The sequence below is a fragment of the Rattus rattus genome, chromosome 6, assembly GCF_011064425.1.
Source record: "Rattus rattus isolate New Zealand chromosome 6, Rrattus_CSIRO_v1, whole genome shotgun sequence".
In the NCBI taxonomy this organism is placed as follows: Eukaryota; Metazoa; Chordata; class Mammalia; order Rodentia; family Muridae; genus Rattus; species Rattus rattus.
In genome coordinates, this window is record NC_046159.1 from 42,519,412 (window position 1) to 42,547,315 (window position 27,904).

Below are 27,904 nucleotides of genomic sequence, written 5' to 3' on the forward strand. Positions count from 1 at the left end.
AAAGAAAAACTAGCAAAAAGTAAATACAACATTAAAATACATTTTCAAAAAATAAAAACAAATAAAACTTTGGAGTCAATTTTGCAGTCCTCTAAAAGGAATATTTCATGGTTTGGGTTAATGAACTTTTTAAAAACTCATTATCTTTTTATCTGTCAAGCTGTTATTGAGTTCTGGTCAGTCAAGAGTATGCTCTCTCACACACTGTGTTCGCGATAGACAAGTTCTTTCCACAGTATCACACACACACACACACACACACACACACACACACACACACAAACATACACACACACACTACACATTTGAAAGAATTTTATGAAATCTGCTGACCTCTTTTGACTTTGCTGGGTTCAGGCATGGACAACGTCATACATAATCACAAGTAAAACCATTATTATCCATAAAATTAAATAAAAGTAACCTTAAATTTTTCAATAATTAACTACACTTCAAATTGTGTATCTTAGTGAACTTATAAATGAGACATAGGGTCTCAAAATTTACAGATCTTTCCCAAGAGCACAGTGCATTATAGAAAAGATGATATTGCAGAAATCAAGTAATTTTCTGTACTTGGGGTAACATTCCTGCAGACAGCACACCATTGGGATGGAGTAGCAGAAGCTAAGCAGTTCATTGGACTTAGACTATTGGTCTCTACACTCATTCTGAAAAATAGTGTTTAATTTTCCTCAGCGTACATGATGCCCCTGAACTCTGTGGCATACATGACCTGATCCTCCTGCTGTCAATACTTCTCTGTATCTCCATCTCTAGCCTTCTTACTGTGTGTGAATACATGTGGATGTTGCTCCTGGCTCCCTGATTTGTTTTTGTTTCTTAATTCTATATCTACAGACTAGACTACTGTCTTACGTATCATGTGACAGAATGGGCTTCGTAAATGCCAGCCTGAAAAGCAGGAAGAATCACAGAAACATTATATACCATCAGTGGTGTTAAGTACTGTAAACACTGTATGCTTTTTCTGGGTGTAGGAATGAGAGAGCTCTCTGTTTTAGCCTGTGGTGTTCCCATCACTGAGTCCCACCAATAGAGCTCTTGCTTGAGTCACAGGTTGTTTTCCACTTTCTACTGTGTATCCTTTCAACTTCCTTTTTCTAATCTGCTTTCCTAATTTTTAAGGTTGCTTTTATTTAATTTTATGGATAATAATGGTTTTACTTGCAATTATGCATGATGTTGTGCATGCCTGTACCCAGAAAGACAAAAGGAGTCAGCAGATTCCATAAAACTGGAATTTTAAATGGTTGTGAAGCACCAGATACATGCTAAGAAGTGACGTCATGTCCTGTGCAAGATCAGCCAGTACTCCTAAAGTACATCTCTCCTAGAGATATGTTTGGCCATCTCTCTAGCCCTTCCTACTACCTCTTCCATGATTCCAAATATTCTTTCTCCTTTTTCTTTTGAACTTAAATGTCTTGGGTCATCCATGGTGTCATAAGTCAGAAACCTCTAAATATCCAACCTTCCCCAAAGGTCCCATTAATCACCTTTTACATCAAATTTTACTTCTATGAAACTGAAAGTAATTCTTCTATAGTTTTCAAAAATCTTTCATCCCTAGCTGAGAAGAAGTTCAGAGCTCTCATTATCGGAATGATTTAGCCTTAATGAGAAATACAAATCCCCTGGTCTTTCAGTAATGGACTTTCTCAAGTATTTCCTTTTGGGTGTAATATCAAACTTTGTTTGTGAATCTAACAAATGCTTACAGTTGGTGTTTCATCAAGAGTGGCAGATGGGACAACCAAGCCTCTCACTTCTGCTTCCATGGGGTTTATGTTATGACTTGTATCACTGTGAGAGGAAGCTCATCATACTGTAGACAATAATAGATTGCCTCATCTTCAGACTCCAGGCTGCTGATGGTGAGAGAATAATCTGATCCAGAACCACTGCCACTGAATCTAGACGGGATCCCATCTGCCAAGTTGGTTCCACCAGAAATCATGAGCTTAGGAGATTTTCCTGGTTTCTGCTGGTACCAGCTTAGATAATTCCCAATGTCCTGACTTGCCCGGCAAGTAAGAGTGACTCTGTCTCCCAGAGATGAAGGCATGGTGGATGGAGACTGGGTCATCTGGATGTCACATCTGGCACCTAGGAGTGGAGATATAATTAATAAGCACATAGTTAAGCATTATAAAGGATGACATCGCCCAAATACCAGTCAACACTAATCAGTGAAATTCCCATTTTAATTCAATCTACCTGGAAACCACAGCAACAAGAACCCCAGAAACTGAACATGAGCCTTCATGTCCATGCTGCCTCCTGACTGCAATAACAATTGCACAGTATATGTGTGACTGGTATATGAAGAACACCTTGAGGCTGTGCACTGAGCGCATGCAAATCATTGCGAACCACATATTGCTGAGTACAGCTCAAAGACTTATTCATCTCAACACTTAGCACAAGCCCAATGTCCCCAGATGCCTGAGGTCAAACCACTTGTATGTCTCCAGAGAATGAATTTCTTTTCAAATATTTAAAGTTACAGATGACATTTGTAATGTAGTTAGCCTCTATATTAAATAAAATATTTCAAAGACAAACTACTATAGTATTACGTATATCCTGCTGGCAGGGATTTTACAACAGAGAAGAAATTATTAGATTTTTAGCTCACTAAAATAATTAAAATTGGTTAACAAAAATAGAACGTGTTCCCCTTCTGAAGTGTTTGTAGTAAACATTTCTTGCTGTTAAAAGGACAATTTCTCATAACCATATTCACTGAATTAAAACATGAAATTTACAGTTCTAACTTTTCAAACTACAGTTCAAAGAGAGAAAAAACACAGTAAATGCACATATAACACCTTGATCCCAGCAAACTGAGTCACTTGACTTTCTGACTCCATGTGATCATGGAGGTACATTCATGCTTAGAGACTAAATGGGTACAACTTTTGCTCAGTTTGAGATTCTCCCAATTTTGCTCTTTTCTACCATTTTCCATTATGTCCCACAGTTTGTCAGCATAAAAGTTTGACTGGTGATGATAAAATTGAATACTATAATGGAAAATACTTCTATTGCCACATTTTGTTCTTTAGCAATCGTTGGAGGAATTATCTTGATTCAGGCAGCAGCTTCACTGTCTGTTTGTGGGTCAAAGTCTCCAAACAAGCTACCAGGCAGAAATATTTGTGTGTCCTTATAACACAAATATTTGAATATCATAGAACACATCTATGTCTTTGTCTCAACTATGCAACTTTAATTGTTATCAGGAGAAATACAATATATCCAGTCTTCAATATTTTGTCCTCGAGCCAGGGAATTCTTGGGGTCTTTCAGTAACCAACTATGAAAGACCCCATAGTGTTGCAACATGAATCTGAATAGCTGATTTCCCAAGGGTCTGGACTTGAATGATATGTGAAAATGAATACCTAGTCATAAGGCAGCTTCTTCAATATATAAAACACCATCACTCTCAGGAGTGTGACGTAGCAGCTTTTGGATGGGTTAATAGTAATGCTGCGTTCTCTGACTCCATCTCAATCCTGCACTCCTCTTTTTCCATCTTTATTAAATTGGGTATTTCTTATTTACATTTCAAATGTTATTCCCTTTCCGGTTTCAAAACATCCCTAACCCCTTCCCATTCCTTCTATATGAGTGTTCCCCTTCTCCTCCTTTCCCATTACCACCCTCCCCCAACAATCACGTTTATTGGGGGTGGGTCCAGCCTATACAGGACCAAGGGTTTTCCACTGGTGCCCTTGAAGGCTATTCATTTCTACCTATGCAGTTGGAGCCCAGGGTCAGTCCATGTATAGCCTTTGGGTAGTCGCTTAGTCCCTGGAAGCTCTGGTTGGTTGGCATTGTTGTTCATACGGGGTCTCAAGCACCTTCAGCACTTTTAGTCCTTTCCCTGATTCCGTCTCTGTCTGGTACTTTTATTCTGCTGATATCTAAAAAGTGCACCTGTATCTCTCTTTGATATTTTAGGTTTGGAAGATATGTCTGAGTACTCAAATGATAACAACAAAATCTGAGCAAGATTCACTCAGGACACTCTCAATTCATGATAAGAGGAGGATGGCGGTTCATCTAAACTTAAACCACAAGTAAATCATTGGTTTACAGGGCATCTGGGATCTGAATTCTCATACAGCCCTTTAATTATATATGCAAATACGAAAAGCATTCTAGAAGCATTCAACTTTCCTTTCCAAATGGCCTTAGATTGCTTTAAGTACTACTTAACTTTGTTTTGGATTATACCTGCCTAGGATAGTTTGCACTGATGGTATAATAGTGATCATTGTTACCTTCTGAACACATTCAACAGTTTCTTAAGAGACTCTAACTCACACATATTGAATAAATACCTGTACTTGTTGAGGTTTGTGTGTCCCCTTATAAAGTGAATTAATAAAACAAATTTTTAAAAGGTCATGTTTTGAGGAGAGAATTCAAGCTAATTAGTTGAGAATAATGAACTGCACTGAACCTTTCTTTCTATAACTATTCAAGTCAAGGCTCTAGAAATTTTAAGTTGAAATTGACATGTCAAAAGAACTTTTCAGGTATAGTCATGCGTTTGAGATGACATGAACATTCTGAAATATATGGCTGATCAATATAATCACATGTGTTTTTTCTAGTAGGGAGAGAGATTGTTGAGTTATACAGAGTGTTTTTTATAATGGAAAAAAATCTTAGGGGGATAGGGCTCATTGTTCAGGCTAAGGTGGGTTTTTTTTTAATAAGAACAGTGTTAGCATTAGACTCTGGTCCTTGGAATCTAGATGATACCCACAGATCTCATAATCTTTGATGTTAATTCAAGAAATAGTTAACATCTAGGACTATAAGGGAGTTATACCTTTTAATTGGATATTTTTATTTACATTTCAAATGTAATCCCCTTTTCTGTTTTCCTGTCCATAAAAACCTAACCCATCCCCCTCACCCTCTTTTTCCATGAGGGTGTGCCCCCAACATACCACTAACCACCCACCCCTTCCCTGTCCTGAAATTCCCCTACAATGAAGGATTGAAACTTGGCAGTACCAAGGGCTTTTCCTCCCCTTGGTGCCCAACAAGGCAAACCTCTGCTCCATATGCAGCTGGAGCCATGGGTATGACCATGAGTGTACTCTTTGAATGGTGGTTTAGTTGCTGGGAGCTCTCGTAGGTTGGTATTGTTGTTCTTATGGGATGGCAAGCCCCTAGAGCTTCTTCAATCCTTTCTCTGACTCCTCCAATGGGGACTGCATACCCAGATCCTGTGGGGGAGAGAGCTGGAATTTCAGAAGTGTGGAAAATCCTGAGAGCTCAGGGGAGACTATCACATCTGGTCCAAGAGGAACCAGCCTAGAACCTTCTGGACACAGGAATCTAGGAGCAGCCAGGGACAGGATCCTTCTGGTCTCCCTATGAATCTAAAGCTGAAAGCCAGTCTCCAGGAACTCTAACTCACCTGAGAACAGAGGTAAGACCACTGCTTCTGCTCTGAGGGACCCGCCTGGAGTCCTCAAGAAAAAGGAACCCAGGAGCAGTCTGGGACAGGATTCTTCTTGTTTCTGCCTGTGCCAGGAGCTGACATGGTTCCACAGCTCTCTGTACCCAGATTTTGTGGGGGAGAGAGCTGGACTCTTAGAAGTGAGGAAAATCCTAAGAGCTCAGAAGAGACCACCACTTCTAGTCATATTCCTGTGCTAAGAGGAACCAACCTGGACATATTTCAACACAGGAACTTAGAAGCAGTCAGAGACAGGATCCTTCTGGTTTCTGCCTCTGCCTGATGCTTAAAGCCAGACTCCAGGAGTGCTTATAAACCTGATAGCAGAGGTAAGACCACCACTTCTGCACAGAAGAACCTGCCTTGAGCCTTCAGGGCTCAGTAACTTGGGAACAGTCCAGGAAATTGTATTTTTAATCAGTTTTGAAGCCACTGACATTTAGCTACAGAGAGTCAATTGAAAACACTTCCTTTGATATCTCTAAGCCTGTGGCTTTCCTTAATATCCCAACATTTCTTGAATTGTTATCAGGTGGCTACAATGTGAAAACTTTAAGATGAGAGAGTTTCAGAGTTATTTATTGGTATAAAACACTAATTGTCAGCTGTGATCATCTCTGGGGAGAAAATTTTAAAAAGTAAGTTTAACGGAGGACATGGTTCTTTTCTCTGACAGAATCTCAAATGTATATCCATTATAACTCCAAAATATTGTGTCTGGACCTGAGTTGACCAAGAGCATGGTGGTAGAGGGTACATAAGTAGAATAGCTTTGTTAAAGTGTGAAAGAATGAAAATGATGCAGAATGACCATGAGAGACTAAAGTACAAGTACAAAAACAAAAATGAAAATCACAAAAGTAAAATCAAAAAGTAACTTTTCTTCAGAAACAATATGCAGTTACTTTTTAATCTAAGGAATTTCTTATTTTCTTCCACTTCTTAATATTCCCTAATGGTATAATCTACAAAAGATTCAGTTTTCCACTGGGCACTTGAAAACACTATAGATTCAAATTATAACATTAATTCCTATGCCGCCAAATATTCATCCTTGTATCAAATAAAAAAATATATACATTGAGACAAATTATGATTCTGACAATCATTACAGCTCTTGAATTTAAAGAAAGTGAAGTCAAAAGCATACTGGGAATCTCAGAAATTACCTTACCTGTAAGATCATATAAAATCTGTAAAAGAGAAGCTTGGTGATATCAGGGTGACAAACCATCCAGTTCTGACTGGACACAGGGTTAAAACCAGTCACCAGGAGCATGACACAGCTCACAGCAGAGGTAAGAACAACTCTTCTGCTACGAGTAATCTGTCTGCAGGCATCAGGACACAAAAACCCAGGAGCAGACTGGAAAAGGAACCCTCCAGTTTCTGCCTGTGCTCTGAGCTGAAATGGTCCCACAGCTTTTTCCACCCAGGTCCAGCTGTAAGAAAATAGTTGTACAGTACTTCTGACACACAGATATACAGTAGGGTCAGGCCACTGTCAGAGATAGCAAAACAACATAACACCAGAGACAACCTGATGGAGAGAGGGAAGCACAGGAAACTAAGCTAAAGAAACCAAGATACTTGGCATCATCAGACCAGATTTCTCCCATCAAAGCAAATATTGGATATCCAAACACACCAGCAAAGCAAGATTTGGATTTAAAATCACATGTCATGATCATGATAGGGGACATAAATAACTTCCTTAAAGAAATACAAGACAGAACAGGTAAACAAATAGAAGCCCTTAAAGAGGAAACAAAAAAAGCCCTTAACAAATTAGAGTTGAACACAACAAAAACAGGTTAAGGAATTGAACATCCAGGATTTAAAAATAGTAATAGAAAGAATAAAGATATCAGAAAGGGAGGGAACCCTGGAGATAAAAAAAACCTAGGAAAGAAACCAGTAGTTGTAGACCAAAGCATCACCAACAGAATACAAGAAATAGATGACAGAACATCAGGGGCAGAAGATACCACAGAAAGCATTGAGACAATGGTCAATGAAAATATAAAAGTTAAAAAGGCCCTAACCCCAAACATCCAGGATATCTAGGACATAGGGGAAGATCAAACCTAAGGATAAAAGCTATAGAAGAGAACGAAGACTCCCAAATTAAAGGGCCAGTAAATATCTTCAACAAAATTATAGAAGAAAACAACCATAACCTAAAGAAAGTGATGTCCATAACCATACAAGAAGCCTACAGAACTCCAAGTATATTGTATCAGAAAAGAAATTCCTCCTGTCACATAATAGTTAAAACACCAAATGCACAAAACAAAGAAAGAATGTTAAAACCAGGAAGAGGAAAATGTCAACTAACATATAAAGGCAGACCTATCAGAATTACGCCAGACTTCTCATCAGAGACTATGAAACGCAGAAGATCCTGGCCATATGTCATACAGACATTAAGAGAATACAAATGCCAGCCCAGGCTAGTATATCCAGTCAAACTTTCAATTTACATAGATGGAGAAAGCAAGATATTCCATGACAAAACAAAATTTACACATTATCTTTCCATAAACCCAGCCCTACACAGGATAAGTCATGGAAAACTCCAACACAAGGGGGAAACTATACTCTAGAAAAAGCAAGAGAGTCATCTACTTGCCAAAGACCCAAAAGGAGAGACACACACAAACATAATTCCAACTCTAACAACAAATATACATGAAACAACAATCACTATTCCCAAATATCTCTTAATGTCAGTGAACTCAATTCCCCAATAAAAAGACAAGACAGAGACTGAACACATAAAGAGGACCTAGCATTTTTACTCATAAAGGAAACATACCTCAATGACAAAGACAGGCAGGACAACACAGTAAAAGGCTGAAAAAGAATTTTCCAAGAAAAAGTCCCACAAAAATCAGGGGTAGCCATTCTACAATGGAATAAAATCAACTTTCTGCCTAAAGTTATCAAAAAAGATAAGGAAAGACACTTCATATTCATCAAAGGAAAAATCCACAAAGATAAACTCTCAATCCTGAATATCTATGTTCCAAATGCAAGGGCACCTACATTCAAAAAAGACACCTCACTGAAGCTCAAAGTACACATTGCACCTCACACAAAAATAGTGGGAGATTTCAATACCTCACTCTCATCAATGGAAAGATAATGGAAGCAGAAACTAAAAGAGATATAGAGAAACTAACAGAGGTTATGAACCAAGAGGATTTAACTGAAATTTATCGAATATTTCAACCTAAAACAAAAGAATATGCCTTCTTCTTAACATCTTATGGTACCTTGTCCAAACTGACAAACTAATTGGTCACAAAGCAGGCCACAACATAAAAAAGAAGATTGAAATAATCCCATGTATCCTATCAGATAACCATGGACTAAGGCTGGTCATCAATAACAACAACGAGGACAGAAACCCACATACATATGGAAGTTGAACAATGTTCTACTCAATCACTTGTTCAGAAAGAAGTAAAGAACTGAAAGACTTTTTAGAATTTAATGAAAATGATGACACATTGTGAAGTTACACAATGAAAGAAGTGCTAAGAGGAAAACTCATAGCTCTGAGTGCTTCCAAAATGCAACTGGAGAAAGCATACACTAGCAGTTGGACAGCACACCTAAAAGCTCTAAAACAAAAAAAAAAAAAGCTAATACATCCAAGAGGAATAAACGTGCATGTTATAAGCAAACTCAGGGAAGAAATCAAACAAGTAGAAGCAAAAAGAACTATACAAAGAATCCTCAAAACCAGGAGCTCTTTCTCTAAGAAAATCAACAAGATAAATAAACCTTTAGCTAGAATAACCAAAGGGCACAAAAAGGGTATGCAAATTAATGAAGTCAGAAATTAAATGGGAAACATAACAAAAGGATCTGAGGAAATTGAAAAAAAACCTCAGATGCTACTACAAAAGCCTATATTCAACAAAATTGGAAAATCTGGAGAAAATGGACAATTTTCAAGACAGATACCAAGTATCAAAGTTAAATCAGGATCAGATAAACTATATAAACAGCCCTGCATCTCCTAAAGAAGTAGGAGCATTTATTAAAAGTCCCCAATCCAAAAAGAGCCGAGGACCAGATGTGTTTAGTGCAGACTTCTATCAGCCCTTCATAGAATACCTCATGCCAATACTATCAAACTATTCCATGAAATAGAAACAGACAGAACACTACCAAATTCCTTCTATGAAACCACAATTATTCTGACACCTAAACCACACAAAGACCCAACAAAGAAAGAGAACTTCACACCAATTTCCCTTATGAATATCGAAGTAAAAATACTCCATAAAATTCTCGCAAAGCCAGTTCAAGAATACGTCAAAATGGTCATCCATCATCCTCAAATAGGCTTCATCCCAGGGATGCAGGGATGGTTCAACATATGGAAAACCATCAATAGAATCCACTACGTAAACAAACTCAAAATAAAAAAATACACATGAACATCTCATTAAACGTTGAAAAGGCATTTGACACTATTAAACACCCTTTCATATTAAAAGCTGTGGTAAGATTAAGAATGATAGTATACGTAAGTGACCCCAAAAGTTCTACCAGAGAACCACTAAGCCTGATAAACAACCACATCAAAGTGGCTGGGTATAAAATTAACTCAAATAAATCAGTAACCTTCCTCTACTCAAAGGATAAATGGACTGAAAAAGAAAGTATGAAAATGACACCTTTCACAATAGTCAGAAATAACATAAAATAGATAATTGTGACTGTAAAAAAGCAAGTGAAAATCTGTATGACAAGAAGTTCAAGTCTATGAAAAAAGAAATTGAAAAAAATCTCAGATGATGGAAAGGTTTCCCATGCTAATGGATTGGCCTGATTAATATAGTAAAAATGTTCATTTTACCAAAATCAATCTACAGACTCAATACAATCTCCATTGAAATTTGAAATCAATTCTTCTAGAGTTAGAAATAACAATTTGCAACTTTATCTGGAAAAAGAAAAAACCCAGGATAGCCAAAACTATGCTCAAAAATAAAAGAAGTTCTGGGTGGAATCTCCATCTCTGACCTCAAGCTATATTACAGAGCATTAGTGATAAAAGCTGTATGGTATTGGTACAGAGACAGGCAGGTAGATCAGTGAAATAAAATGAAGATCCAGAGATGAACCCACACACATTTGGTCACTTGATCTTTGACAAAGAAGTTAAAACAATCCAGTGGAAAAAAAGATAGTATTCTCAACAAATGATGTGGTTGAACTGGAGGTCAGCATGTAGAAGAATGCACATCGACCAATTCTTATTGCCCTGTAAAAAGCTTAAGTGCAAGTGGACTTCCACATAAAACCAGATAGACTCAAACTAATAGAAGGAAATGTAGGGAAAAGGCTGGAACACATGGGCACTGGGGAAAATTTCCTGAACAAAACCCCAATGGTTTATGCAATAAGATCAAGAATAAACAAATGGGACCTCATTAAATTGCAAAGCTTCTATATGGCAAAGGACACTGTCATTAGGATAAAACTTCAACCAACAGATTGGGAAAAGACATTTACCTACCCTACATCAAATAGAGGGATTTAACCCAATATATGCAAAGAACTTAAGAAGGTAGAATCCAGAAAATAAAATAAACCTATTAAATACAGGGATACACCGCTAAAAAAGAATTCTCAGCAGATGATTTTCAAATTTCTGAGAAGTACCAAAAGAAATGTTCAACATCCTTAGTTATCAGAGAAATGCAAATAATAACAACCCTGAGATTCCACCTGACACCAGTCAGAACAGATAATATCAAAAATTCAAGTGAAAAAGATGCTGGCAAGGATGTGGAGAAAGAGGAACATCCCTACATTGTTGTTTGGATTGCAAGCTACAAACACTACAGAAATCAGTCTTGAGGTTCCTCAGAAAATTGGACATTGCACTGAGGACCCAGATATACCTCCCGTGGGCATATACCCACATGATGCTCCAACATAAAGGACACATGCTCTACTATGTTCACAGCAGCCTCATTTATAATAGCTAGAAACTAGAAAGAACCCAAATGTCCTTCAACAGAGGAATGGGTACAGAAATTGTGGTATATCTACATAATTGAGTACTACTCAGCTACAAAAACAATGACTTCATGAATTCTATGTCAAATGAATGAAAGAGAAAATATCACCCTGAGTGAGGTAACCCAAGCACAAAATCCCACTCATTCTATGCACTCATTGATAAGTAGTTATTAGCCCCAAACTTCGAATTACCCAAGATACAATCCACAGAACAAATGAAGCTAAAGAAGCATATGTTTCAGTCCTTCTTAAAAGGGGAAATACAAATATTCATAGTAATAGATATGAAGGCAAAGTTTAGAACACAGAATGAAGCAATGTTCAGAGCCTGTTCCACCTTTGTATCCAGTCTGTGTGTCTGTGTGTGTGTGTGTGTGTGTGTGTGTGTGTGTGTGTGTGTGTGTGTATATATACAATCATCAAACCAGAGAATATTGATGAAGCCAAGAAGTGCATGCTGACAGGAGACTGATATAGCTGTCTCCTGAGAGTCTCAACCAGAGCATGACAAACACAACAGTGAATGCTAACAGCCAACCACTGACCTGAGAATGGGGTCCCCATTGAGGAGTTAGAGTAAGGTTTGAAGGAGCTGAAAAGTTTGCAATCCCATAAGAACAACAATATCAACCAACCAGAGCTCCGAGGGACAAAACCACTACCCAAAGACTACTCATTGGCATATCCATCACTCCAACTACATCTGTACCATTGGATGGACTTGTTTGAAACACCATGGAGGAGAATCCCAGTCCTGGACCTCCAGATTAGGTTAGGGGAAGCAGGAAAGGGGTTTTGGGTTTATTTGGAACCCCTTCATAGAAAAAATGGGGGGGAATCAAATAGGGGGGCTTATGGATAAGAACCAGGAAGGGAATAACATTTGAAATGTAAATAAAAATATACAATTACAAAAGAAAAAAAAAAAAAACGTGTCAAGAAAAAACCCAACTTTATAAAATTATATATTTATAATAATTTTGATAGTTTATAATTAATTTAATAAAATGTTCCAAGAGAGTGATATAGAGATAATTAAAATAAATGTAAATTGCTTGTTACTGTGCAAAAATAAAATCCTTAAAATCCAGAATTTAATCAAATGATAGCCTGTCACTGAAAAAGTGCTAATAGAGCCAGAAAGGATACAAATAATAGTGAATTGATTTTGTGTGGTTTGCTGACTTAATTGCAACAACACGAGAGGAGATATTAACTGTTTAGACCCCCAAAAATTGAGTCTACAATAGAATTTAACTGGTGGGTATAATGGTAGATTGCAACCTACATTGCAATGCATAGAAATTATGTATTCACATAGGGTCTTTTATTTACGATGTAAAAAGAAAACATTCAAAATGAATAAAAATTACACCATTAAGAATATAAAATTCAAATCCAAACACAGAAAAGTACAGGCATGGATAACAACCTGAAAAAACAAAAAGGAATATATATATATATATATATATATATATATATATAATTTGAAAAGAAATATCATAACAGATATCTTTTAAATGTATGGGGTTGGGGATTTAGCTCAGTGGTAGGCGCTTGCCTAGGCGCAAGGCCCTGGGTTTCCCCAGCTCGAAAAAAAAAGAACCAAAAAAAAATAGAGCTATGTATGGAATGGCAAAATTTAAAATATACTATAAGCACCCTGATTGTAAGGATTAAAGAGAGGTGGATAATAAGAGATTTTTAATGAGAGCATAAAGTGATAACACTCAAAAATACTTTTTGCAAATAGTTCCACCATTAAAGAAAATTATTATACAATTCAAGTTTTAAAAAAGAAGAACTTGGGTCCCTTTGCAGAGAAATGAAAACTCATTTTTCACACCAAAACAAGTAAAAGTAAAAAATGTTGATAAGAGTTCTTCAAACATGTCAACAAGCTGAAGATTCAAGAGAGAACACCTCAGTCCCACTTGGAAAAGAAGAAAAAGAATCATAATAGGGGTGAGTGAAAGAACAGAGAAGTGAAAAGGATGGGGTTGGCAGAGAGAGACCTCATCTGGTATTGGGTGGGAGGAGAGGACTGAAGCCCTGAGGGTCAGCAGACAGAATGGAAACAGGATTCTGCAGGAGGAAGGAGGTTGGGAGGTCACTCTGGAATGTACCAGAGACCTCAGGACTCAAGAGATAGGAAGACCCTAGATGAAATGCCCTACAGTGGGGAAAGGGAACTTATTGAACCAACCTCCAGCAGAAAGACATGGCATCAAGTGAGGGATGTTGCTGCTATCCCACAGGTCAAAGCTCTGATCCATAATTGTTTCAGTCTGAAAGAAATGCAGGAATGGAAGTGCAGAAGAGTCTGAAGAATAGAAGGTCCAGCAATAGGCCAAAAGCGGAATCCAGTTCAAGGGGAGGCCCCAAGATCTGACACCTTCAGTGATGCTATGGGGTGTTAACAAAAAAGACACCTCTCAGGACTGCTCTCCAAAAGACTCAACAAGCATCTGACTCAGATGCAGACATGTGCACTCATCGAATGAAAAGAAGCTGATGACCCCCCTGGTTAAATAACGGAAAAGCTGGTAGAAGGAGAGGAGAGGGCAACCCTGCAAGAGGACCAGCAGTCTCAATTAACCTGAAATCCTAAGATCTCTCAGACACCGGAACACCAACCTGGCAGCATACTCCAGCTGAGTTGAGTCCTCCACCACATATAGAGCAGATGATACCCTGATCTGGGTTCAGTCATAGATGATGCACCCAATCCTCAAGAGACTGGAGGTCACAGGACATATAGAGGTCTGGTGAAGTAGGTGGGATAGGGACAACCTTGCAGGGAAAGGAGTAGGAGTGGAGGGATGGAGGGAGAGGAGGTATGTGATGTGGAATAGTAGGGGTAGACTTGGATGGGAATAAAATCTCAAGGGTAAAAATAACTATATAAATAAATAAATAAATAAACAAATAAATAAATAAAAGCAAAAAACTTCTTCCAGAATCAGCTAGAACTATGTAAGATCTTAAATGTTCCTCTTCTAGTAACATGGTGAAGTGGGTTCTTCAATACCATGGACTGCTACTTGTAAGCAAAGAAAAGCTAATTCTTCATGCACACTGATTGGCAAGGCTACAGAGTAAAATAGATCAATATCAAATTGTACACATTGTGTGAGGCTTTTTCTGTAGTCCTTTCTATGAATGGGGAAATGGGTACTTACCCCAAAGAGTTCTGTGGTAGAAGTGCTGGTAAATGAATAATTATGGCTCTGAAAACACAGACTAGCTACATGACCAGTATACTTAGAGACACCAAAAATGAACACACAACATCCACTGGGAGCAAATAAGTGCAAATGAGCACACTAGTAATATAAAAATTGTTCAAGTTCCTCATTTATTCTATTTAAAAGATATCAAGCCAAGAAGGTTGTGTGCACAGTGTAGAATTCCTGTCTATTACTTTTTGAAACTATCTGTGAGTGCATAGCTATTTGAAAAGAGAAAATTGAAAGACCTTATGGAAATAGTGACTGAATTACAATCACTGTAGTGAAAAAACAAGAGCTATACCTCCCTCTAATGGAAGAAATTGAGGCAGACTCTCTAGCACATTTGGAAGAAATCAGAACTGAAATGATTTTAAAGAAATTTGTGTTCGTTAGAAGAGATCCCAGGGACTAAACCACCAACCAAAGAGTACACACGGAGAGCCCCATGGCTCCAGCAGAATATGTAGCAGATAATGGCTTTGTTGATCATTGATTGGAAGAGAGACACTTGGTTCTGTGAGGGCTTGATGCCACAGTATAGGAGAGTGCCAGGTCAGGGAAGCAGGAGGGAGTAGGTGGGTGTGTGGGGAAACATCCTCATAGAAGCAGGGATAGAGAGATGAGATAGAGGGTTTGTGGAGAGGAAATCGTGAAAGGGGGAAACATTTTAAATATACATAAAGAAATTTTCCAATAAAAAATAAAATTAAATTAAAAATAGATCTACTGGAAAAAATAAGTGTCACACTGAAAATATGAATACCTAATACCCAAAACAAGCCATCTGCAGAAATACAATTCCGACAGTAAGTACATGGCACAAAATAGAAAAGTTAATTTAGATGTAGGTTCTTCACATTTGATTTTATCATGAAATATCTTGGTTTCTCCATTTATGGTAACTGATATTTTTGATGTGTAGAGTAATCTGAGCTGGCATCATTGGTATTTTTTGGCCTGTAAGAAATCTGTCCAACATCTTGTTTTTAGAGTCTGTTGAGGAGCCTGATCCTATACCCATATGTCTGCATTTACATGAACTTTGCCTTTTTCATTACAACTTTTAATATTCTTTCTGTACATTTCATGTTTTGTTATTATGTTGAGGAAGAATTTTCTTTTCTGGTCCAATCCCTGTGGTGTTCTGTAGGCATCTTGTATGTTTATGGCCATCTTTTTTAATTAAGAAAGTTTTTTCCTATGAGTTTGTTGAAGATGGTTTAGGGCCCTTTGCTCTAGGAATTTTCACTTTCTTCTATTCCTATTATTCTTAGATTTGGTCTTTTCATTGTGCTCCAAATTTCCTAGGTGTTTTGGGTTGGGGGCTTTTTACACTTTGTATTTTCTTTCACCGAGGTGTTCATATTTTCTATGTCTCAGATTCTCTTTTCAATCCGCTGAGTTCTGTTTGAAATGCTTGAATCTGTAGCTTCTGATGTCTTTACTAGGTTGTCCATCTCAATGGTTCCTTCATGTTTTATTTCATTATTGTTTCTATTTCTATATTTAGATCTTGGATTTTTTGTTCAATAACTTCACCTATTTGAATGTATTTTCCTGTATTTCTTTAAGGGATTTATGTATTACCTCTTTAAGGGCTTCCTTCTGTTTGCTTGTCTTTTCATGTATATCCTAAAGGGAGGAAAATTTCTCTATATCCTTTGAGGGTAGCCAAATATCCCTTGAACGTAAAAGGACACAGAAGTGAACAGAGAACATACCTGTGGTCATAATGTGGAATATTGTACTTTAAAAACTTATATATGTTTACTCGCAATTTTGTAAGGGCATTATGTAACTGCTCCTCAAAGGACAGAATATGGTACTGAATTCTCTGCAAAAGAAGATAAAAATAGTAGTGGGATACCTAATTGGTAAGAATCAATCACAGACCCCTATCAAGACCACAGATGCTCTTACCCACTGGACATTCTCTCCAGTCTCATAAATGGCTTTTAAAAGAAGATCATCTCAAATTTCAAATAAAATCAATGTAATGCCAATAATATACCTGAAAGAGTATTAAATGTTAGTAAACTCAGTCTAGAATTTATGTACAAAATTAAATGACAGCATAAATAAGAAAATATAACGCCAATAAAAGTGGTATTATATCTTCTTACTTTATTTTTCTTGGTTGTATAAAATTGCACTAATTATGATTGTTGTGTACTTCTGCCACCTACAGGTAAAGCAAGGTTTTTGTTTTTTTTGTTTGTTTGTTTGTTTTTGTTTTGTTTTTTTGTTTGTTTTTTGGTTTTTTGGTTTTTGGTTTGTTTGTTTTTTTGTGCCACACATGTGTCAGTATGTTTCAGAGAAGAGAGAGGATGTGTCTCTGATCAGTATTCTGACCTATAAACATCTGAACGATTAGTAGCCTAGCATTCTAAACACATAAGGGAATAACATATAGAAATCTGCTCCTGTGTTGGTGTTTTGTTTTGTTCAAAAACTATGCTGCAGAATTCGTTTGTTCAATAATGCAATTTCTAGAATCATCTTCAAGAAAACCATTTATTATCTATTATTTCACATAGGCAAATAGGAATTCCACTCCATGCCACGGGATAAGAAGTCATATGAGTATGACTTAATGGTATTTGTTTGACATAAGCAGAGCTATGAAAATAAGAGCCAGAATAATCCTGTGTGAAGCGATGCAGACGGCTGGGAGCATCAGTACCACCTTCTGGAATTTCCAGACACAGCACAGATGATGTTCAGGCAGACTTCCCTTTCCCTGACATATGGGTCCTAGCATTTCTGAGAAAACCAAAAAATCTTTCCAATGTCAGATTCTCTAGGCTATCTTTCCCTGCCCTTAAATACAGACAATTACTAACTACAATTTTTATTTAATAATATGCACTTGGAAAGTCAGGAGAAGCTTCAACTGTTCTTCATGAGTCCCAGCTTATGTTGCAACTCTGCAAAGGTAAAGACTGTGTGCTCTGTTAAGGCAGAAAATATATTTGGTGCTCTATATTCTTGAAGATGAAGAGACTGCAATATAGGGTACAAAATGAAAGATTTAGCTTCACCTAGACAAATAAATGACACTTCGTTACCTTTGCTAAAATCCCATGACATCTGAGAAAGTTTCACGGGGTCGCTCATGAGGAGAAGCAGCGGGGACATCTGAGCCTTTCACTTCTGCTTCCATGGGGATTTATGTAATGACTTGTATTACTGTGAGAGGAGACTCCTAATACTGCAGAGAATATTAGATTTCCATATCTTCAGACTTCAGGCTGCTGTTGGTGAGAGAATAATCTGACCCAGGTACACTGCCACTGATCCTTGATGGGACTCCATCTGCCAAACTGGTTTCAAGATAGATCAAGTGCTTAGGAGATTTCCCTGATTACCACTGGAACAATATTAAATTACTGCTAGTGCTATGACTTGCCTGGCAAGTCATAGTAAGTTTCTTCCAGAGAGGCAGGCATGGAGGATGGAGACTGAGTCATCTGGATGTCACATCTGACACCTAGGAGTGGAGACATATCAAATATGCACAGTTATGCATGATGAAAAAAGGTCATTTCCCAAATGCCTGTCTAACAATGAATTCGCCATTTAAATTTATTTCATGGGGAAACCAGAAAAACATGAACCCAAAAAACTGAACAGGAGGCCTCATGTCCAGGCTGATCCTGAATGCAATCATACTGGCACAGGTGTAACAGACATATTGAAGTCACTAAAGCTGTGCAATGAGTATAAGTAAATAATTGGGAACCATTTAGCAGTCATCACAGCTGCAAAGCTTACTCATCTCAGCACTTAGCATAAGCCTGGGATCCAAAGATGCCCAAATCAGATTCAGTGTGTGTATCTATATCTATATCTATATCTATATCTATATCTATATCTATATCTATGTCTCTCCTCTCTCTCTCTCCCTATATATATATACATATATATATATATATATATATATATATATATATTATACAGACACACACACACACACACAGAAAGGGTGGAAGAGAATGAAACACAGAGAGAGAGAGAAATAGAGAGAGAATGGCATTTCTATTACATGATTTAACGTAATACATGGCATGTAGGCTCTATTTTATATAATATACTTTAAAGATATACTGGGGATATAAAAAAGAGTATCCTGCAGTCAGCGAATACACAACAGAGAAGAAACTAGATCTTTAACTCACTCAAATAATTATGATTGGTTAAAAATTTAGGATATGTTCCCCTTGTCAAGTGTTTGTTAGTTTGGAATAGATGCTGCTATATATTAAAATAATAATTTATAAGAACAATTTTCAATGAATTAAATATAATATTTTATACTTTTAATCTTTTTTAATTTTTTTCATCTTTACTAACTTGGGTATTTCTTTTTTTTAAAACATTTATTTATTTATTATGTATACATCATACAGCTTTTTGCCTGCATGTATGCTTGCAGGTCAGAAGAGGGCACCAGACCTGATTATAGATGGTTGTGAGCCACCATGTGGTTGCTGGGAATTGAACTCAGGACCTCTGGAAGAGCAGACAGTTCTCTTAACCTCTGAGCCATCTCTCCAGCCATAACTTGGGTATTTCTTATTTACATTTCAATTTTTATTCCCTTTCCCAGTTCCCGGGCCAACATCCCACTATCCCCTCCCCCTTCCCTTCTCTATGGGTGTTCCCCTCCCCATCCTCCCCCAATAACCGCCCTCCACCCATCAAACACATTCCCTGGGGGTCCAGTCTTCGAAGGACCAAGGGCTTCCCCTTCAACTGGTGTTCTTTCTAGATTATTCATTGCTATCTATGAGTTTGGAGTCCAGGGTCAGTCCATGTATAGTCTTTGGGTAGTGGCTTAGTCCCTGGAAGGTCTGGTTGGTTAGCATTGTTGTTCATATGGGGTTTCAAGCTGCTTCAAGCTTTCAGTCCTTTCTCTGATTCCATCACAAGCGGTTCGTTCTCAGTTAGATGGTTTAATGATGGTATTTGCCTATGTATTTACAGTATTCTGGTTCTGTCTCTCAGAAGAGATCTACATCAGGTACCTGTCAGCCTGTGCTTCTTTGCTTCATCCATCTTACCTAGTTTGGTGGCTGTATATGTATGGAGCCACATGTGCAGGCTCTAAAATGGGTGTTCCTTCTGCCTCTGTTCTAAACTTTGCCTCCCTATTCCTCCCAAAAAGAATTCATGTTTCCGTTTTAAAGAAGTATAGCTTTCACATTTTGGTCATCCTTCTTGAGTTTCATTTGATCTGTGCACCTACGGTAATACGAGCTGTTGGGCTAATAACGACTTATCAATGAGTGCATACTATGTGTGTTTTTCTGTGATTGGGTTACCTCACTCCGGATGATAATTTGCAGTTCCATCCATGTGCCTATGAATTTAATAAGGTCATTGTTTTTGATAGCTGAGTAATATTCCATTGTGTAGATGTACCACATTTTCTGTATCTATTCTTCTGTTGAAGGGCATCTGGGTTCTTTCCAGCTTCACGCTCTTATAAATAAGGCTGCTATGAACATAGTGGAGCATGTGTCTTTATTATATGTTTGGGTACCTTTTGGGTATATGCGCAAGAGAGGTATAGCTGTTTCCTCAGGTAGTTCAATGTCTAATTTCCTGAGGAACCTCCAGACAGATTTCCAGAATGATTGTACAAGTCTGCAACCTCACCAACAATGGAGGAGTGTTCCTCTTTCTCCACATCCTCGCCAGCATTTGCTGTCACCTGAGTTTTTGATCTTAGCCACTCTCACTGGTGTGAGGTGAAATCTCAGGGTTGTTTTGATTTGCATTTCCCTTATGACTAAAGATGTTGAACATTTCTTTAGGTGTTTCTCAGCCATTCTGCATTCCTCAGCTGTGAATTCTTTGTTTAGCTCTGAATCCCATTTTTTAAAAGGGTTATTTGTCTCCCTGCAGTCTAACTTCTTAAGTTCTTTGTATACTTTTGATATAAGCCCTCTATCAGTTGTAGGATTGGTAAAGATCTTTTCGCAATCTTTTGTTTTCTGTTTTGTCCTAACAACAGTGTCCTTTTCCTTACAAGCTTTGCAGCTTGAGATCCCATTGTCAATTCTTGATCTTTGACAAAGCCAATTTGGGTGTTTTGTTCAGAAATTTTCTCCAGTGCCCATGTTCAGATTCTTCCCCACTTTCTATTCTATTAGTTTGAGGTATCTGGTTTTTGATAGGAGATCCTTGGATCCACTTGGACTTAAACTTTGTACAGGGTGATAAGCATGGATCAATCTGCATTCTTCTACATGTTGGCCCCGAGTTGGACCAGCACCACTTAATATAAATGCTATCTTTTTTATATTGGATGGCTTTGGCTCCTTTATCAAAAATCAAATGAGCATGGGTGTGTGGGTTCATTTCTGGGTCTTCAATTCTATTCCATTGGTGTATCTGTCTGTCTCTGTACCAATACCATGCAGTTTTTATCACCATTGCTCTGTAATACTGCTTGCGTTCAGGGATAGTTATTCCCCAGGAAGTCCTTGTAATGTTGAGGATAGTTCCAGATATCTTGTTTTTTTTTTATTATTCCAGATGAATTTCAAAATTCTTCTGTCTAACTCTCTAAAGAATTGGATTGGTATATTGATGGGGATTGCTTTGAATCTGTAGATTGCTTTTGGTAAAATGGCCATTTTTACTATATTAATCCTGTGAATCCATGAGCAGGGGGATCTTTCCATCTTATGAGGTCTTCAATTTCTTTCTTCAGAGGCTTGAAGTTCTTATCATACAGATCTTTCACTTGCTTGAATAAAGACACACTGAGGTATTTTATATTATTAGGGACTATTATGAAGGCTGTCGTTTCCTTTCTTCTTCCCAAGTCTTCTAGGCTTGTTTCTCTTTTGTGTAGAGGAAAGCTACTGATTTATCCAAGTTAATTTTATACCCAGCCACTTTGCTGAAGGTTTTTTTTTTTTCTGAAGGTTTTTATCAGGCTTAGTAGTTCTCTGATGGAACTTTAGGGGTCACTGAAGTATACTATCATATCATCTGTAAATAGTGATATTTTGACTTCTTCTTTTCCACTCTGTATCCCTTTGATCTCCTTTGTTGTCTGATTTCTCTGGCTAGAACTTCAAGAACTATATTGAATAAGTAGGGAGAGGGTGGGCAGCCTTGTCTAGTCCCTGATTTTAGTGGGATTGCTTCAAGTTTCTCTCCATTTAGTTTAATGTTAGCAACTGGTTTACTGTATATGGCTTTTACTATGTTGAGGTATGGGCCTTGAATTCCTATTCTTTCCCGGACCTTTATCATGAAGGGTTTGCGTGCAGGGAGCTGTTGACTGGATCCCTTCAGATCTGTGCGGTATCTGGACCACTGGGGACCTGCTGCTTGAGTGTCCCTATTTTCCAATTCCAAGAGGCCCTATACAATTTCCTCTTGGGCCAGGGATGTGGGCAAGGATGGGCAGTATTGGTGGTCTCTCTCGCTCTGCAGTCTCAGAAGTGCCCACCTGTTCTGGTGGTTAGCGCTCTCTCCCATGGAGTTTGGGAGCAGGGAGATGTGGGCTGGGATCAGTGAGGTTCGGGCTCCAGCTCACCTATAATCTTTTGAACAACAGTTTAAAAAGAGGAAATATGCTGTAGGTTCATAGAAACCACCTTGTTCTCAAAAACCAGTATCACCTGAATTTAAACTCCATATGAAAACAGAAGTTCTTTCATACCTTCAGACTTAATGGGTACACGGTTCGCTCCATTAAGATCTGTTTGACTGTTTTCTGCCATTTGCTATTTTTCACAAAATTCCTTAGTACAAACATTTGACTTGCGATGATAGACTTTAATATCATAATAGAATACTACTGAATACATACATGGCTCTGCTGTGACTTACTAATGATATTTTCAATTTTCTTTCCTCAGCAGTAACTGGAGAAATTATCCTGATTCATGCAACAGTCTCACTATGTCCATGTGGGTCAATGACGCCGAACAACCTAAGATGCAGAAATGTTTGTGCATCCTCATAACACTTATATTTGAATGCCACAGATGATACATCTATATCATTGTCTTGACCATCCAGTCTTATTCGTCATCTGTCCAAGTAAAATATTTATAGTCTCAGTATCTTTGTACTGAATCAAAGGAATCATTTGGGTTTTTAGAAACATAAATATGAAAAACAAGACAGTATGAGCTTAAGCTGGAACCCACTAATTTTCCAGTAGCTGGACTTATGGGATGGGTTTGTCCAAATGCCTAGCCATACTACAGCTTCTTCAGTACACAGAGCACCATCCCCAGGAGAAGTACTGCACAGCATCTTGGAAGGATTAACATTAATGGTGATTTCTCTGTTTTTTTCACTGCACTTTCTTTCTTCTAATATCTACCAGCTGTATCTGAGTCTGTCTTTGATCTTTGAGACTGGGAAGAATTTTCTACATTCTCACATGATAGCCCCAGAAACTGAGGAAGATATTCATGATAGTGGGAGAATGATTGTCCCTCTCAACCTCAAAGAGCAAGTGAATCATTACTTTGCAGGGCATCTGGGATTTGAATCCTTGCCACGATTCCTTTAGTGATATGTGCAAATATGACAGGAATTCTGGAAACATTCAACTTTCCTTTACCTTAGATTGGATTAAGTACCAAATGATTTGGGGTTTGTAAGTCCCTTTACAAGATATGTGGAATTTCTTAAAATTATAACCTTGAAAATAAAACAATACATACTAAGTCCCTAGTAAGAACTCAGCAAACAAGAACTAGAATGACCAATATAATATAATATCATGTATATGTGATTCAAGGATGACCTAAAAGAATGCAAGAACAATACAGTATTAGGATCTGTCATTCTTGGATAGAAAGACTTACACCTGGTTGTTTTAATGTTAATTAACACAGAAACAGAACGATTATTTTAGTGAACAAATTCTTTTAGGATTATGAATAACAACTACAATTCCTAAGGCTGAATTATCAGGATTAAGCGAATCTGCAAATATGGTTCACCATTAAAGAATTATAATATACTGCTTAAACAAGGGCAATTCACATGACTGAATCAGATTCTAATTATATTCTAAGAATCTTAAAACCCCAAGCTCTGACAGCCAAAGAATATGCTTGCTTGCTTGGTTTCTTGCTTGCTTGCTTCCGTACTTAATTGCTTGCTTTCTTGAGCTAAAATGATTTGTAGAATTTTAAGAGGTGGGATGTGGAGCTGATGATAATAAGTTATTTTTTATCATGTTTTAACCTGGAACCCTGGGCATATGAGGAATATATGCCCAGGAAAAAATGATATGATCTGTATTTCCAGAAACCATGAATGTTTCTGAATCTGTATAAATAAAGAAATTTTCTGATTGTTAGTCAGTTAGAATTGCAAAGCATCAAAGTCTTAGAGTTTTATTCATCGCTTCCCTTGCTTGTTCCTAATAACCATTATGGAACCCATTCATGAGGCCAGACCTCAGCAATTATGTCAGAATCATAATATCAATTTGAACACCATAGAAACATTGAAAAGGAAGTAAAAAATAAATCCCTAAGCAAATGTACTGAATTTCTGGTTTCATTATTCCTTAGAAAAATAAAATCTACACAATTGTTTTAAAAGACATTCAAAATAATACTCCTGAGTCTACATAGAGAGAAAAAAGCATATCTATAGACATTTAAGCAATTACAAATCTGACTGTGAATTTAACAAACATACTTACTTCATTAAAAAAAAGCAACAAAAATGAAGCTCAAAGAAGTAATTAAAAATAGTTAAAATCATCAAAAATCAGCTAGATTAATGACACGAATATCTCCCGATGCAGAAAAAATAACAAAGCTATTAAAAGAAGGACTGGAAATTGGTGGCAGTTGAGATCTAGTCAAACCACTCATCCAACAGGATGAGTCTTGCTAGAGCTCTCAGCTGAAGTTATTCAAGTTCCCCACCCCTCCCTCTCACACAGACACACAGTGCTCTTCTCTTCTCCAGTCAAGCATCACATTGGCAGGTGGGCTGCCCCTGGCAAGGGAGTTTTTGTTAGGGTCTGTATCACTGTGGGAGGAACATGTGTAGTTTGCAGGCAGTAATAAACTCCCAAATCCTCAGCCTCTACTCTGCTGATTTTAAGTGTAAAATCTTTCTCTGATCCAGTGCCACTGAACCTGTCAGGGACTCCAGAGCCCAGATTAGACACCTGATAGATTAGGCGCTTCGGAGATTGACCAGGACTCTGTAATAACCAATGCAAATATGTCTTTCCATCACTATCTACGAGGCTCTGACTTGACTTGCAAGAGATGGAGACTGGTTGTCCAATGGCAACCGACAAGGACGCTGGTGTCTGGGTCATCACAACATCTCCGCCGGTTTCTGAAATTATAATACAATATTGTAAACTCGCTTGCAAGCTTCTTGAATAATCTTTGTAAAATCTATTATGCTATTTCATTCAGGTGAGATCCTGTCAGTTTTTGAAATTTAAAAATATTTTATATCAATTGCTTTATCACAAAAGAAGTCATTTAAAGGTTCTAAACATCAGAGTCCACACCACTCCATCGAAATCTATGGGAGAATCTTGATCTTAGCACAGCTACTCTTCCATGTGGAATTTCTAATTAGGATATAACAAAACCTCACATTTCCATCCTGGAGAATGTGACCTGTCCCATCACAAATGAACAGCAACCAAAGGCAGTCACAGGTCACCACCCATTCCTATTGTCCTCTTTCACATTCCACTCTCCTTACCCTGGATCCAGAGCATTAGCAGAAACAGGAACTGGGCAGGAATCACCATTTTGAGGAAGTGAATTTAGCAGAGTGATCAGTGAAGGACGAGAACAGTTGAGATTTTATCTCAGGACAGTGTGGCAAAGACCTCTCTAGGGAGCAATATGCAAATGCTCTGGTCTATGTAACAGTATACATAGAAGCAACAGTTATATGGGCTTCTTGAATGGGAAAAAAACTCAAGAAGAGAAAGTAATAAAACAAAATGTGCTTACTGAGGGGAAAATAGCATGATTTTAAAGGAATGTCAATGTAGTTCAAATCACTTATTAAATATGGATCACCTTTTTAGTCTTTCTGTGTAAAGTAGAATTTACTGATCTTTAGTCTATATACACATAACTAAATTGCAGTGAATGGAGAATATACTTGACACACATACCTAGTTATCAACAGGAATGAACTGAGCTCAAAGGTCCCTGTGTTCATAGTCTCTAGTTCATTGAAAGAATACAATCAAATCATTTAACTCTCTCTTGAATTTATTGGCTGTCCTCTTCCTCTGTATTAGAAAGTATACTTTTTATTATAATCATCCATTATTAGAGGAAGTATGTAGTTCAAAATATGTATACTATAATCATTACCATGTTTACTATACATTCATGAAAATGCTTAACTAATTATCAACATATGCCTGTAGATGAACATATACACTATTCTCCTATTGTTAAATTTTTTGATCAATTGCCCTTACTCTTACATATCAGACAATCTCTGAACTTTAGTCGTTCAGAATTGTGTATTTATCTCTATTTCATTACTCAAATTTCATTTGAATGAATTCATACAGTATATATCCTTCAGTTAATTAATTTTCACACTGTAACTGTTTCTTAAAAATTCAGTCATATTCTTTAAATAAGTAAATAAATAAATAAATAAATACATAAATTTTCTCTGTTCCAGGATCGTCTGGTTATAATGTTTGTTCTTGCATATGAATATTTTTCTTTTTTACTTTTAATAGTTATGAATAAAGATACTATGATATTTTTTATCAGATTAAACATGAATGTATATCTTTATCTTGGGCAGATACATGGGGATGCACTTGACAGCTTCCATGTGAGAAATAAGTTCATTGACTGTAATGTCTTTATGCAGGACAGTGTTTTGTAAGTACAACCTTCTCCCAGTCATTGTGAAATATGTGTCCTATAATCAACAAATAATTGATTATTGCTTTATGACTTTGATTTTTTTTTGCTTACTAGTAAAAGGGAGAAATTATGCCCCAAAGTGTCAAAGTAGATTCTTTGATTATTCTTAATTTTTAGCTTTCCTTGTATATTTCACTGTTCATTGTAATTTTTTCTCTAGGTCTAATTAATATGAACTTCATTTTGTTGCTAGAACCTTCGATATTTTTGAAGACATGCTGCCCCTCTTATTAAATAAAAAATTTAAGTATAATTAATTTAATATAAAAAATTAATATAAAAAAATTAAGTATAAAAGGGGAAATACAAATATTCATAGTAATAGATATGAAGGCAAAGTTTAGAACACAGAATGAAGCAATGTTCAGAACCTGTCCCACCTTTGTATCCTGTCTGTGTGTGTGTGTGTGTGTGTGTGTGTGTGTGTGTGTACATATATACAGCTATCAATACTAGACAATAGTGATGAAGCCAAGAAGTGCATACTGACAGGAGACTTATATAATTGTCTCCTGAGAGTTTCAACCAGGGCATAACAAAAAAAAAAAAAAGGTGAATGCTAGCAGCCAACCATTGACCTGAGAATGGGGTCCCCATTGGAGGAGTTAGAGTAAGGTTTGAAGGAGCTGAAAAAGTTTGCAATCCCATAAGAACAACAATATCAACCAACCAGAGCTCCGAGGGACAAAACCACTACCCAAAGACTACTCATGTGCAGACCCATCACTCCAACTGCATCTGTACCATTGGATGGCCTTGTTGGGCACCAGTGTGAGTAGAAGGCCTGGTCCTGCACCAAGGCTTAGGAAGCAGGAAAGGGTGTTGGGGAGTTGGAAACCCTCATAGAAGAAAGGGGGGGATCAGATAGGGGGCTTATGGACGAGAAACCAGGGAAGGGAATAACATTTGAAATGTAAATAAAAATATGCAATTACAAAAAGAAAGTAAAATAATAGAAAACACATCAAGAAAACACCCAACTTTATATGAAATTATATATTCATAATAATTTTGATAGAGTATAATTAATTTAATAAAATGTTCGGAGAGAGTGATGTGTAGAGAGAATAATTAAAGTATATATAACTGCTTATTTACTGTGCCAAAAATGAAAATACTAAAAATCCAGAATATAATCAAATGATAGCCTGTAACTGAAAAAGTGCTAATAGAGC

At 37.2% G+C, this 27,904-nt stretch overlaps 1 non-coding gene and 2 gene segments (V, D, J or C); 1 reads left to right on the forward strand and 2 right to left on the reverse strand.

Moving 5' to 3' along the window:
* Positions 1–1,807: 1,807 nt before the first annotated feature.
* On the reverse strand, positions 1,808–2,296 carry LOC116904287. The segment is given in 2 exon segments: positions 1,808–2,130; positions 2,242–2,296. Coding segments are annotated over 2 exon segments (378 nt in total).
* A 14,749-nt stretch (positions 2,297–17,045) lies between these two features.
* On the forward strand, positions 17,046–17,179 carry LOC116904763. The gene has a single exon (XR_004388437.1). It is a non-coding gene; the product is annotated as a small nucleolar RNA SNORA17 (small nucleolar RNA).
* Positions 17,180–24,769: 7,590 nt separating this feature from the next.
* Positions 24,770–27,904, reverse strand: part of LOC116904288 — a 72,950-nt gene continuing 69,815 nt past the window's right edge. Inside the window, 1 exon segment of the V gene segment in view lies at positions 24,770–25,143. Coding sequence covers positions 24,770–25,143 — 374 coding nt within the window.